This window comes from Pseudorasbora parva, chromosome 12 (genome assembly GCF_024679245.1).
Source record: "Pseudorasbora parva isolate DD20220531a chromosome 12, ASM2467924v1, whole genome shotgun sequence".
In the NCBI taxonomy this organism is placed as follows: Eukaryota; Metazoa; Chordata; class Actinopteri; order Cypriniformes; family Gobionidae; genus Pseudorasbora; species Pseudorasbora parva.
Window position 1 is genome coordinate 41,842,270 of NC_090183.1, and position 12,871 is coordinate 41,855,140.

The following is a 12,871-nucleotide window of genomic DNA, read 5'->3' on the forward strand; positions in this document are numbered from 1 at the left end:
CATGATGAGAAATGCATATTAAGAGGTAGTGTTGTCAAAAGTACCAACCGCGATACCAAATCGGTACTGAAAATTAAAAAAATGTGATGTTTTGAGCACTGTTGAGCTGGAATCGTAAACACCTCTGATTGGCCATTGTGCTCACACACTCATCAGATGTGCCTGTGATTGGCTACAATGATAAACACACGGCAACGGTTTGAAAGCACACGGAAGTGTTTGAAAACGTTTTTAAAGCAGGAGCAGGAGCGTTTAAAAGCACAAGCAGGGGTCAACCAGCAGACCCGTAGGCTGATAGACTGATAGTGTGTATCTGTGCAAGAGCACTGTGAAAAGTGTCATTGATGTATTTTTACTACATGTTTGTGAAGCGCTGATCGACATCAGACATATTTAATGAGCGCGTGAGCACAATGGCCAGTTAGAAGTGTTTACGATTCTGCTCCACAGCACTCAAAGAGTCACATTTTTAAAATTTCAGTACCGATTTGGTATCGCGTTTGGTACTTTTGACAACACTATTAAGAGGAAATTTTACCTGCACATCTGTAGCGAGGGTCTCATACGTGTCTTTGAGGCAGTGCCAGTTCTGTCTGCCCAGCGTTAGGGCAACACCCGGCAAGCTGAATGCACAGTGTTTGGCGATCTCAGTGTCCACGGTCTGAGCTCGAGCGGGGTCTGTCATGGACAGATACTGATCCAGCAGCTGCTGTGGAATTACATTCTGAGACCACAGAAAGAATGAGTGTTAGGAAACTTCACAGAGTCAATGAACAAGTTTGAACTGTCAGATTGAATCTGTTTATTTGCAAAAATAGTTTATTTGTACATTTAATGTGCTTCATTAATGACTGCAATTGAATACGGTTTGTGGTCTAAGCTAGGAGATTTGTAAATGGTAAAACATGCAAGTATTTACTAAGCAGTACAATACCTGGACCTTAGACTTCTCCTCTTCATATGTTTTAACTGTATTGGTGTCTTTGTCTTCCCCCACATTTTCTATTAGGTCTGACTCCTGTATGCACACATACAAAAAAATTATAATGAATTCTCTACTGTAGAGTTATCTTGCCTGTACTTCCTCCTAATGGCATTTGCATAAACAGACTTACATAAAAATGCAGAAGGAGATTTGCTATGACATGTCAAACACTGGCAGCATCATCAAAACATTTAAAACAACATTATTGTCCTTTAATAATTGTTGTCCTCATATTAATTGAAAGATTACATGGAATATAAGTATTTTCCTGCCTCAGTGTAGATTCTTCACTTGTAGGCTAAATATTTATATAAAATTATTTGAAATAAAATAATTTATAGACAATTATAATAATAATACTTTTTTTAAATCTTAAAATAAGAATTATTATAACATTAAAACATTTAAATTAAATATTACAATTAATTTCTTTATTTTTACTATTACAAATATGACGTTTTAAAGATGAAATGTTTGGTAACTTAATTTTACAGTAACATTGTTACATATGTTACATGGGGTTACTATAGTAATATACTATATTGCTATAAATTATGCATAATTTATAGCAATATAGTATATTACTATAGTAACCCCATGTAACATATGTAACAAAGCCTAATTTAAACTCTAATCCTAACCCTAAAGTACATGTAGTTCATTATTATTATTCAGTAATTTATTAAATTACACAGAAACAAGGACACCTTTCGGTTACACTTTATTTTAAGGTGTCATTGTTACAATGTAGTTATATAATATATAAGTACAGCGTAATAAAGCTAGAGTAATAGAAGAATTACTATGGCTTTAATTGCTTTTAGAGTAATTTAACCTTTCTGCTCAGCGGCACCACGGCTTTGGAACCACCTCCCCAGTGAGCTGAGAGCAGTACAGAGCCTGGACCAGTTTAAAGCAGAACTGAAGACTTTCAGGGTTAGGGTAGGATTAGGGTTTGGTTGAGGGTTAGTTGCACGCAATTATGCTTAATTTACTGTTATTACTATGGCAAGTACATGTAACATGTAACAAGGGCACTGTAAAATAAAGTGTTACCATATAAATTATAATGGCAACATAAAAAAGTAAAGTATATATAACCAGCTAAACTTACTTTCTTTGACATTTATTAACTATAAAGTTGTCTTCTCACCTCACTGCTGTGTTCAGAGTCATCTACCAGCACAGGTGAAGTGGAGGGCGAGTCTGAGATCTGTGCATCTGTTAGTGAGAGTTCACTCATGGCACTGAGCTCATCAGACGTCGGGGAGCTTATGGAACCATTACTGTCTGACACAGACTCATCAGCATCTTCTGTTTGACTCTCTAGTTGGGCAGCTTTCAGTGCAGCGGACAACACCTTCACTTGAGCTGCGAGTGGAAAGCAACAGGGGAATGAATAACTACAATTCCCTATTCAGAAAAGAGCAAAACGAACATGAGCTCTTTTAACAATCACCTTGAACATCAGGATCATCTAGGTGGGGCTGAAGACAGTCCAAAACTTTCTGGATCTGGGAGCTGGTGGCTGGGCCCTGTGCATCTAAACTTGCCATGTTTTCTTTCCCCTCAACTTCTGTCTCCCTCACCGTCTCTTCTTTTTCTATTGCCAAATCTCTTTTCTCTCCTTGTAGTAGCTGCAGGTCTTGGGTAATGTCAGGTAGTGGGGGTCTCCAGAAGTTGAAGGAGTTGAACATTGTGCAGTCATCCATCTGCTGGTGGGACAAAGAGGCTAAGCATTTAGGCTGGTTCTTGCTGGTGCTATCAGAGGAGTGACCTTCTGGAGGATGTGAAGGTGGAACTACTGTGTCTGAGGTGGATTGTAGCTGCTCTGAACGGGTCTGAATGAGACCTGAAGAACCATCAATGGAGGCATTGCGGCTGTTACTCGAATTGCTGGTGGTCACTTCTGGTCTGTGGCTACAAAGACAGGAGGGGTTCATTAATTTAGAATTTATTAATTCATTTTGTTTTGTAAATAAGCATCAACATAAAGAAGTTAACAAGAAAAAAACTTATGATCACCAATGCTGTATTTATTTGATCAAAAATACAATAAAAACAGTAATATTGTGAAATATTATTAAAATTTAAAAATAACTTTTTTATTTGAATATATGTGACCCGTGCTGGCAAAAAGAGAAGCAATGAACAAATTTTCAAAAATGTAATTCACATTCTCTATTTAAAAAAAAAACGTTTAAATGATGTATGATTTGTTTGACTTCGACAAAAAAAATGTATGCGCTGGACCTGTTTGAAATCGATAGTCAGCAAAATCAATTCTGAGAAAAATATAATTCAAGTTTTCTGAAGGTTCCAAAACAATAACAGCTAGAAAGCATATCTTAAAATAACACCAAATGTATCACACACAAGTCAAACCCCATATCTATAGGAAAAATATATATTTTTTCCCAATAACATCATTAATGAGCTATCATTAAGACATCATTAAGACCTACTGTAATGCACAGATCTAATATAATGTTACACATCATTTCTAGCCTAGAATTTTAGACGCACCCTAGCGGCAGCAAATCTAAATTGCAGCGAGTGTCGTCTAGCAACTCTCCAGAGACTTGCGAGCTGGAAAAAACTAATTTTGGTCAGGCCAAACACATCGTGTATGGATTCGGGGGGCGGGCTTAACATGATTACATGAGAGTTGCGCGGGTTCCGCATGCTACTTGCAAACAAAGAAGCTGGCGAACAGCGGTCTTTCAAAATGGCGGTCTTTCTCTGCTTCACGTTGCTCTGGTTGGTTGTAGCGCTATCCAATTGCAGAGGGGATTTGAAAGACAACCGTTTATCCCGCCCCTCAGATTGAGCCATGTCAATGATGAGTTCCCAGACCCAACATCTTGATGTGGGTCCCGCTTATCAGCCTAATGTTTTTCCCTAACAGTTAACCAAGACAGCCAATCTGCCAAGACAGATATTTTGAAATACTTTAATTTTGTGTATACATGTATATCTGGATCGCGAGCTGTCCGAGGCATCTTTGTACGCACCCTTCGGATGCATGACCTTTTTCCCTCTCAGCATGAGTTTGGCAATTACATTCATTGGTTCAGACTCGTGCCATCGAGAATTTGCTAAGAATATTCACAAAGTTGGAAAGTTGTGTTTTAAAACTGTACTACACTTAGCAAAGAAATGAGCAGGGAAAAACTGCAAGGTACTCCTCTCAAAAAAACATACAAATAAAGATACTTTTAGATGTTTAATTGCTATTTGGAGCATTGGGGGGGGGGGGGTTGCTAGACGAGGGCTTAATGAACTAATTGTTGTTCAATATGGGTCAGGTGAACCCAAAACAAGCATAATTATACAGGGCTTCCAGTTAAGTTGACTGATAATCAACTACAACAACTAGTTGATTAGAAACTTTTGTAGTTTTTCCTACAAGCACAATTGTAGTGAAGAAACCATGTGCGTTTACTTCTCTGAGGAAATCTTCGGTATCTCACGGAGGGTCCCGTCCTCACAGAAATGCAATCCTGTGATAGAAGGGTTGGCAAACGTGGAGATGAAACGACCTAGAGACTGGAACGCAGCCTGGCGTACCTGAAAAGGAAAAAAGAGAGAAGTTTCCTTCCCTTTAAAAAAACAAATCCATCCATTTTCCAGACCTCTTTGTTCAGATCTAATTTCTTAAAGTCTCCCTGTAGTCACTAATTGTATCCCTTAAAACTTATTTTTGAGTACCACATTTATACATTTAAAAAAAATCCTGTGAAAAAGATTGTCTTCATACGTTAAAATAGCTTGAATGTAACTTTACACCCTTGCTTCATTTAGCATACACAGATACATGAATATGCAAATAAGCCCCATCTCCATTCACTCACACTAGCTCAGAGACCAACTCGGTCAACTTTACTGCACTAAATATTGCACAACGGCAAGTGGAAATAATGATTTAATTCAGCCATATATGTAAGATAAATTGGAAGAGTGAATTACAAGTCGATGTATCAGAATGCGCTTTATGTACCACTCTTTACAATATCAGACACAACGGTAATTAATATGATTAGCCTTTGGCTTGACAAAGTTATCAAACAACTAATAATGTGCTTAAAAGGTTACTTCAGCAATTAGCATATGGCTTTATATCAGTGGAAACCCTGGAGTATATTCGAATATATATACAGATTCATCTTCCCAGCGCTGAAGTACCCCCTTTAAGGTTCCCATTCGCCATCTCAGTCTGCCTTCTAAAATTACCATCCTTAGAAAAGCTTTGAACAACTTTGAATGTTTGTGGAGAAAGGCATATAGTTCATCATAACATATACATATTCATTATAATTCACCAGCTATTATATTTATGTACCCAATTTTTCATATCAACCAAAATATATAGCGGGTTAACCTGTCTCTCTTGAGACTCCACTGCTTCAGAGCAGTTAATAATATGCTAAAGCCCACCCACACATTGACATGATTGTTTACAAGGTAGTTTGTGACGTCTGAAACATCGGCGATTTTAAACCGAATTTTTGACACCATCTTTTTTTTCACTGCGGTTTTAATGAGAAAATACTCAGCAATGGTGTTGACATGAATTTGCACATGGTTTGTTTTAAAGCATATTAAAAACACCACATAGACATATACACATTAAAAACTTAATTTTCACCACAGCGGGGCTTTAATTTTAAATGTAATAAAGATTGTCTGACATAAGTGGGAACAGCAAGTCAGAATCTCGCAGGTCTCTACTCCACAGCACCATACTGAACATCAAATAACCATGTTCACTTTCAGAAAGGACAGAAATGAATCATGGAATTTTAGAAGAACACAGTGTTAGCGTAAGTATGTGTGTGTGTGTGTGTGTGTGTGCATCTTCACTCTTACCCAGCGAGACTGATCACTAATGAGGTTGATGAACAAGGGGGACAATTTGGTACGTCGCACTTCTGGAGAAGTGCAATTTGAAACAACCATGAAGCACTCGGCACAGGCTTTCCGAATACCCCACAGACTGTCCGAGCACAGGTCGAAAAACTTAAGCATCTGATTTTAGGACAAAGAGAGAGTGCTTGGTTAACACATCTGCAAATCGTGTAAACAAAATCTGTTTTCAACATAAAAACCAAACAAACTTTAAGGCTTTATAAGATTACAGATATTTTTGTGTCTAGCGCACAGATATAATTAAACATATTAATTTTGGCCCACCGTGACTGCAATACTGTCATAATACAAGGAAAGCTGCAGAGGTCTCACCAGTAGTTTCTCTGTGGCTTCCTGGCCAACAATAGAGCAGAACTCGCCAAAGTTTGCTGCACAGACCTGGTGATGAGAAAAATCAAAACAAGGTCACATTCAGTTTTCTGCCTTGTTGTAATCAGAAGCCTTCTGTAACTCAAGCATTGCTTTTGGCCAACTCAGCACGAGTTTCAAAAGTAGATTAACATTCTTCACAACTTTTTTTTACACAATGTAGGCCTAAGCATCCGTTATTTGAATGACAAAGTAGCATTGTTTTGATGAGCTTGTTTTGTCCAGAGTACAACTTTATTGTGTCAAGGCTCTCTTTACAGAAGTAATTTCTGTCCATTGGGTTCTCAGGATTGTTACTCATTTGACTCATCATGATACTGATATAATCATGCATGTTGGTATTTCCACACTTTGTAAAAGAGAAATATATTGAAATACCCTACAGTTCAAAGTTTGGGTCAGTGAGACTTAAAAAAAGAAGAAGAAGAATGAAATTAAATTGATTTTAAAAATTGACAGTAAAGACATTTATAATGTTACAAAGAATAATGCTGTTCTTTTGAACTTTCTAGTCATCAAAGAATCCTCAAAGAAAAATGTATCATGCTTCCACAAAAATATTAAGCATTACAACTGTTTTCAACATAGACAATAATAAGAAATGTTGTTTTTTGAGCAGCACATTGGAATGATTCCTGAAGGATCATATGACACTGAAGAATGGAGTAATGATGCTGAAAACTTAGCTTTGAATCACAGGGATAAATTACATTTTAAATGCTTATTTTAAATTCAAATATTTTATAATATTACTGTTTTTACTGTGCTTTAGATCAAATAAATGAAGCGTTGATGAGCATGAGATACTTCTTTCGAAAACATTTCAAATAAAAAACCTTACCGACCACAAACTTTTCAATGTTAGTGTATATTAGAAACTATGAGAAAATTATAAAGTGGCATGCCAAATGTTGCAAAAGTGTTTTTTAACCTAAAATGTATTAGCTATTTTTGCATTTACTTTTGGTCCCAAAGTGATTATTAGTGCATGCATGACATATGAAGTTCTCTCACACAATACACAATAGGGCTGGGACAACGCGTCGAAGTCATCGATGACGTCGACGCAAAAAATACGTCGACGCAAAATATGCGCGTCGATTCGTCAGAGTCAAAATAAAGATGGTGGCGCCGGAGAGTAGTAGCAACCATAGATATACATAATAAAGTATATTATGTAATTAAGTATATTATTTATTATGTATATCTATGGTAGCAACACGAGTGGCTCCTCAGACTTTCAGAAGTGCAAGGCTTGCGGGCTGGCGCGCGGAGCAAGCGCTCTTAACACAGGCGCGCATGCACGCGTTTTGTTGTCACGGCTACATAAAGTTCTGCACACAGGAAGACAGATGTTTTGGTAATATTTTATGTATTTTAATCACAAAAACAAACGTTTGCATCAAGTGAAAGCATCGGGCACATTGGCTACCTACATAATAAGCTGTTTTAAATTTAAAATGTTCACTGTCTAATCTCGCTGATGTGACCGAGGGTATCCATCCTCTAAGTGAGCACAGTTTCATCCCAGGACTATTCCGGTTTTAAACAGAATATTGGTGCCCGTAATGCACTCTACATGTAACTGTTTTCACTGTCATGCCACGGGGCTGTGTGGCGTTTTCTCTGCCTCTGCACACTAGAAGCGTGTCTGACGCGGCACTGCTGCTGCTATTGATGCGGAGGGAAGCCCTATTCTTAATGTTAAACATAAATAGCCTACTGATACAGCAAAGACAACGTGGGCAGTAGCCTATTGACCATATATCTATGATATTGACGGCACAGGCAGTGTGCAAACTTAATGCAATTAATGGGGAGATAATCGATAATCAAATCGTAACCGAATCGGACAGGAAAAATTAATCGTTAGATTAATCGATGCATCGAAAAAATAATCGCTAGATTAATCGTTTAAAAAATAATCGTTTATCCCAGCCCTAATACACAATAAAGGTAAACATGTTCCACTAACATTTAACAATCACTAAATGACAAATACTTACATAGACTGCATATCTATTGTTTCCATTTTGTTGTTATATTTTTAAATAAATTACTGCTAAAGACATCGAATAAAACAGTTCTTCAAAGAATCCTGGAACATTCAGAGAGTATTACCTTGCGGACTTGAAATAGTCTGACGTCACTGCAGAGTTCACAAAAGCGCAGCAATAAAAGGTGTTCCACTGTGTCTTTAGTCAACATGGTCACCAGCTTGCACATTATCTGGAACAAAACATCATCCACCATCAACACAGAGATCAAAACATGAACGTTCATCCCAACCCCACAAAACAATTAGCACAGTAATAGCATCATGCAGACAGTATGCAGATGAGCATGCCAATACAGATGGAATGAAGTTACAACAGGAAATATAACGCATTGCTATCATGTGAAAGCTCATGGTTTACATATTTTTACGACGATTATTATTCGCTGCCAGAAACCAGCATGAAATTCTCTTTAACACAAAGACTCACCGCTACAGCCTCTATCTTGTAGTCGTCATCACTGCTGGGTTCAGTGAGCTCCAGAAGCACAGGGCAGACCTTTCCCTCCATATCTGCCTTACTCATCAGACCCTGTTCAAGTAGCACCAGCAAAGCGGCCTGGCTCGTCTTTCGCACCTAAGGGAAAAGCCCAGACAAAACCGCCTCAATGGGTTGTCTGAATGAGTAATTAATTATTTAGTGTTAAGGGAACCCTGAATAATAAGGCTTTAGAGTTTTTTCCCTATACTAATAAGATGCATTCCAAAAGGATATATAGATATAGGTTTAAAAAGTGATTTTAAACCACTGAAGCACAATTAGCAGCGAAAGACATCTTGTTTCAGTATATGTGCACGCTGAGAGATGTGCAACATGAAGCCTCTGCTCATAGAGTGTGTGAGAACTGAGTGCTTTTTGCCAACTAACAGTTAAATACACACGTCTATGTGTCAAAGTGTTTTTTTAGGCTAGTATCATTTTGGTAACACTTTACAATAAGGTTGCATTAGTTAACATGAACTAACTAATCATGAGAAACATCTTTGTTCAGTATTAGTTAATCTTTGTTAACTTTATTTAATAAAAATACAGCGGTTCATGGTCTGTCCATGTTAGTTTACAGTGAATTAACTAATGTTAACAAGATTTTAATAATGCATTAGTAAATGTTGAAATTGATATTAACAAAGATAAATAAATGCTTTAAAAGTGCAGTACATTATTAGTTCATGTTAACTAATGAACCTTATTGTAAAGTTTTACCATTCTTTGTTAATTTTTTTCATGAAATTCCAAATGGTATCAAATTTTAATATCATAACCTTATTTAAATCTAAAATAATTATATTGTAATATATATTGTTATCGTAAAATAAAATTAAGGTTCTGGTCACATCGCCTACCCCTACCAAACCCTTTAATATAAAAATAACAGATATTTACCCAAAAAAAAGACTAAAAACTACACAAAGTTAAAAAAAAAAAAACAGAACCCTACAAATTATGCATAATAATGGGAACATCGCTCAAGTGATCTGATAACTGTGGTGAAAGGCTTTGAATTTATTACAAAAGAGGTGATTAGACAGCTTTGATGGTAGTACAGAATAATTTCTAAAATAAGTTGAATTCAGATATGCAACTCTAAATTTAAATTTAAAGTGAAAGTGAAAATTAAAGCACATCATGCTGTCAGCAACCCAACCCTTCTTTGGTAAGTTGCATTATTAAAATCCTTGACCCACCCCTACTCAAAAGCCATGATGTTTGTCAACCTATTCAGAAGAACTCAAGAACAGACAGTTTTTCACAGTAAAACTCACCTGGTTATTAGGGTCTGTGAGATACCGGACCACAATGGGAACAAGGTACCGTGAGAAGGCTTCTGGGAAATTGGGGCGATTTTCATGGAGGAACATGGCAATGTTCGGTACCTGTTCCATTAGTTCTGCTCGCACTGTCGGTTCTGTAACATCACGTTATATTTAAGACATTACATACAGTTCTACCATATTAGACAGGTCAAATACAGATAAAAGTGATACAAACCTCCATCTTCAGACATCCTGGCAACCGTTTCCATGACGCTGATAAAGTCATTTTCATTATCACTGAACTCCCGGAGAACATCCAGCAATCCACGAGCCACAATTTGCCTGAAAATAAATAACATGCTATCAAGCACACATAATAGGCCACATGACACAGGCTTTCACAATTTAGAAGCACAATCATTCAATAATTGTTTGTGTATTTTTGGGTATTGCATTTATTGTGTCGGTTGTGATTTTAAATAAAGCATTAAAAACTGAAGAAGAGTATAGCAACATGTCAAGCAGGAAACTACGCTCATAAATGATCCTCTCATGCAGTGACAGATGCAGCATTAACATTATAATTGTGTGCTTGGGACGTGGATTTTAATAGTGATACTTGTTTTTGTAATCAGGCTATCTAGAATTACATAAAAATTTGGATTTAGATTTATCTGCCAATATATTAGTTATTGGCATTTAAATATAAAGAATTATCGATTATCATATAAAATAGTGATATTGGAGCATCCCTATTTATTTTTCCCCATTGCACCCCAAAAAGTTATCCCATTATATTTCATATGTACGTATAAGTGACAGGTACAACAAGGACATTTTACTCCTAAATAAACATTTGATATTACACGACAGAGGCAAAAAAAACTGAAATCCATTTTACATAGCATGCCTCAGTTTCACACTGTAGACATTGCTTTACGTCTCACCTGTTGAAGACGTTTTCACTGAAAGCATATTTCTCCAGTCGGCCCAGAGGGGTGAGATTATCCTGGCCTGAATCCAGAAATGCTGTTATCCGAATCCCATCACACTCAGAACCATAGTCATCGAATCCAACTGCAAGAAAGATTCATATGCACAGCTAATTATAAAAGTCATTATAATAAGATTTTGAGCGAGGAAATGTGCTAATGCTAAACATCTCAATTGCAAAATATTCTGTTTCTTAAATGGATTTTATTAAGCAAACAAAAAAAAAATCTTATTTTGGTTGTGGGGTGAAACATGAGCTGGACATGTTATTGAGATGTTTTTTAAGATTCCCACACACTCATAGAGAGATACTGATCTGTAAAGTTGCAAAAGAGTTCTGTTTACTCACAGTCATCCAAATCATCATGACCGTCTTCAAAATATAAAGACAGACCTGGGGAAACAAAAACAATAATGTTAATATGAATGACTGATAAGTGTGTAGATAAACTGAAAGTTTCAAGCCATGATACTGTGACACATGAAGTTGGGCTGTTCCTCACAACCTTGTCAGCTATCTAACTACTCCGGACTTGCATTTTTTGGGCTTTTCAGTCCAAGAACGAAACCATAATGCTCAAAAAAAAGGCTGTTTAGGTAGGCAGCTAACTAGGTTTTGATCAAAGTGATTTTGACACACAGCTTAGCATTTGTCGTAGTGTTAGCTTATCTCACTAAAATGTCAACTCAGGTGACCACAACAAATTACTCGTTTACTAGGCGTCTATGTTTCTCAAAAAAATTTCATACTGTAGTCTGCAATGAAATACAAACAGGTCTTATGTTATGACACATTATTAATGCATTTTAAAGGTGACCAGCTAACAAAAACGTGTTATCCGGGAATAGACCCCGGTCAGGTTGGCTAACAAACTGACAGTCAAGCTCCTGTCAACTCAGCTATGGTATCTTCACTATTTACTTAGAAGTACAGTACGTTTTCCATCATCAAGTATTTAATGTAACATATATTGTCTTGTTGGCCAAAAGTTCTTATCACAGTACTTTTATAATATCCCAGTCTGTCCAGCTAGCTCCACAACTCGCAACTAGTGTTAATCCACTTAAAATTTCACTAGGCTCATGGCCTTTGTTTTAAAATACACCAGAAATGTTCAAAAGGCAAATGCGTTTCAATACAGTCAACAGCGATAACAGGGCCGATTCTCTTTAAACCGCCCCATAAAGCTTTAAATAAATATACTAAAGCACGTTACCTGCCATCTTGATTTACAGCGGCGCTGTCACTCCACTTCCTCAAAAGATTTCCTGCTCTTATTTCAATCCCGGCATTTAGAGGAAGATCAAATACTTTAAAAACAGAGGTAAACTCATCGAAACAAAACTCTTTTACGAGCGGAAATAACCCAAATATTTGTATCGCTCAACCGAACGCTCGAAGAGAAAAAAATAAGACAATGTCGATCACGTGACTAGTCTAGCGACGTCCGATTCGTCAATGAGTTGTTCATATGAGTCGGATCTTTGGAGTGAATCAGTTAAACAAAACCGGACTTGTTCTTTTACGATTTGTTTATAACAAATCGTACGGTTCTCGATTTTGTTTATAAACCCTTTTTTATTAACTAAATATTTGCTGCAAAATTATTCTCTGTGGCAATTCTCGCTATGTGCCCAGTTTTATTCTTAGTATAAAGGCAGTACAAATATTATAAATTTAACTCAAGCCACAGTAACAGTGATAAACGCTACTAATATTGAACCATAATAGAAAGTATTAAAGCAGCCATATCTGTACCTTTATGTGCCTACTAGGGTCTTCA

General features: G+C 36.8%; 1 protein-coding gene across 1 annotated transcript in view; it reads right to left on the reverse strand.

Moving 5' to 3' along the window:
* ppp4r1l (protein phosphatase 4, regulatory subunit 1-like) overlaps positions 1-12,533 on the reverse strand; it is a 31,574-nt gene extending 19,041 nt beyond the window's left edge. The window contains exons 1-14 of the mRNA XM_067460352.1: positions 12,305-12,533; positions 11,437-11,481; positions 11,042-11,171; positions 10,330-10,436; positions 10,104-10,246; positions 8,770-8,916; positions 8,405-8,512; positions 6,227-6,292; positions 5,855-6,013; positions 4,431-4,555; positions 2,445-2,905; positions 2,139-2,356; positions 935-1,018; positions 539-724 (exon numbers count right to left, since the gene is read on the reverse strand). Of these exons, the coding sequence (XP_067316453.1) occupies positions 539-724; positions 935-1,018; positions 2,139-2,356; positions 2,445-2,905; positions 4,431-4,555; positions 5,855-6,013; positions 6,227-6,292; positions 8,405-8,512; positions 8,770-8,916; positions 10,104-10,246; positions 10,330-10,436; positions 11,042-11,171; positions 11,437-11,481; positions 12,305-12,311 (1,986 nt within the window). The 5' untranslated portion in view covers positions 12,312-12,533. The remainder of the gene's footprint in view (positions 1-538; positions 725-934; positions 1,019-2,138; positions 2,357-2,444; positions 2,906-4,430; positions 4,556-5,854; positions 6,014-6,226; positions 6,293-8,404; positions 8,513-8,769; positions 8,917-10,103; positions 10,247-10,329; positions 10,437-11,041; positions 11,172-11,436; positions 11,482-12,304) is intronic.
* Between the last annotated feature and the right edge of the window lie 338 nt (positions 12,534-12,871).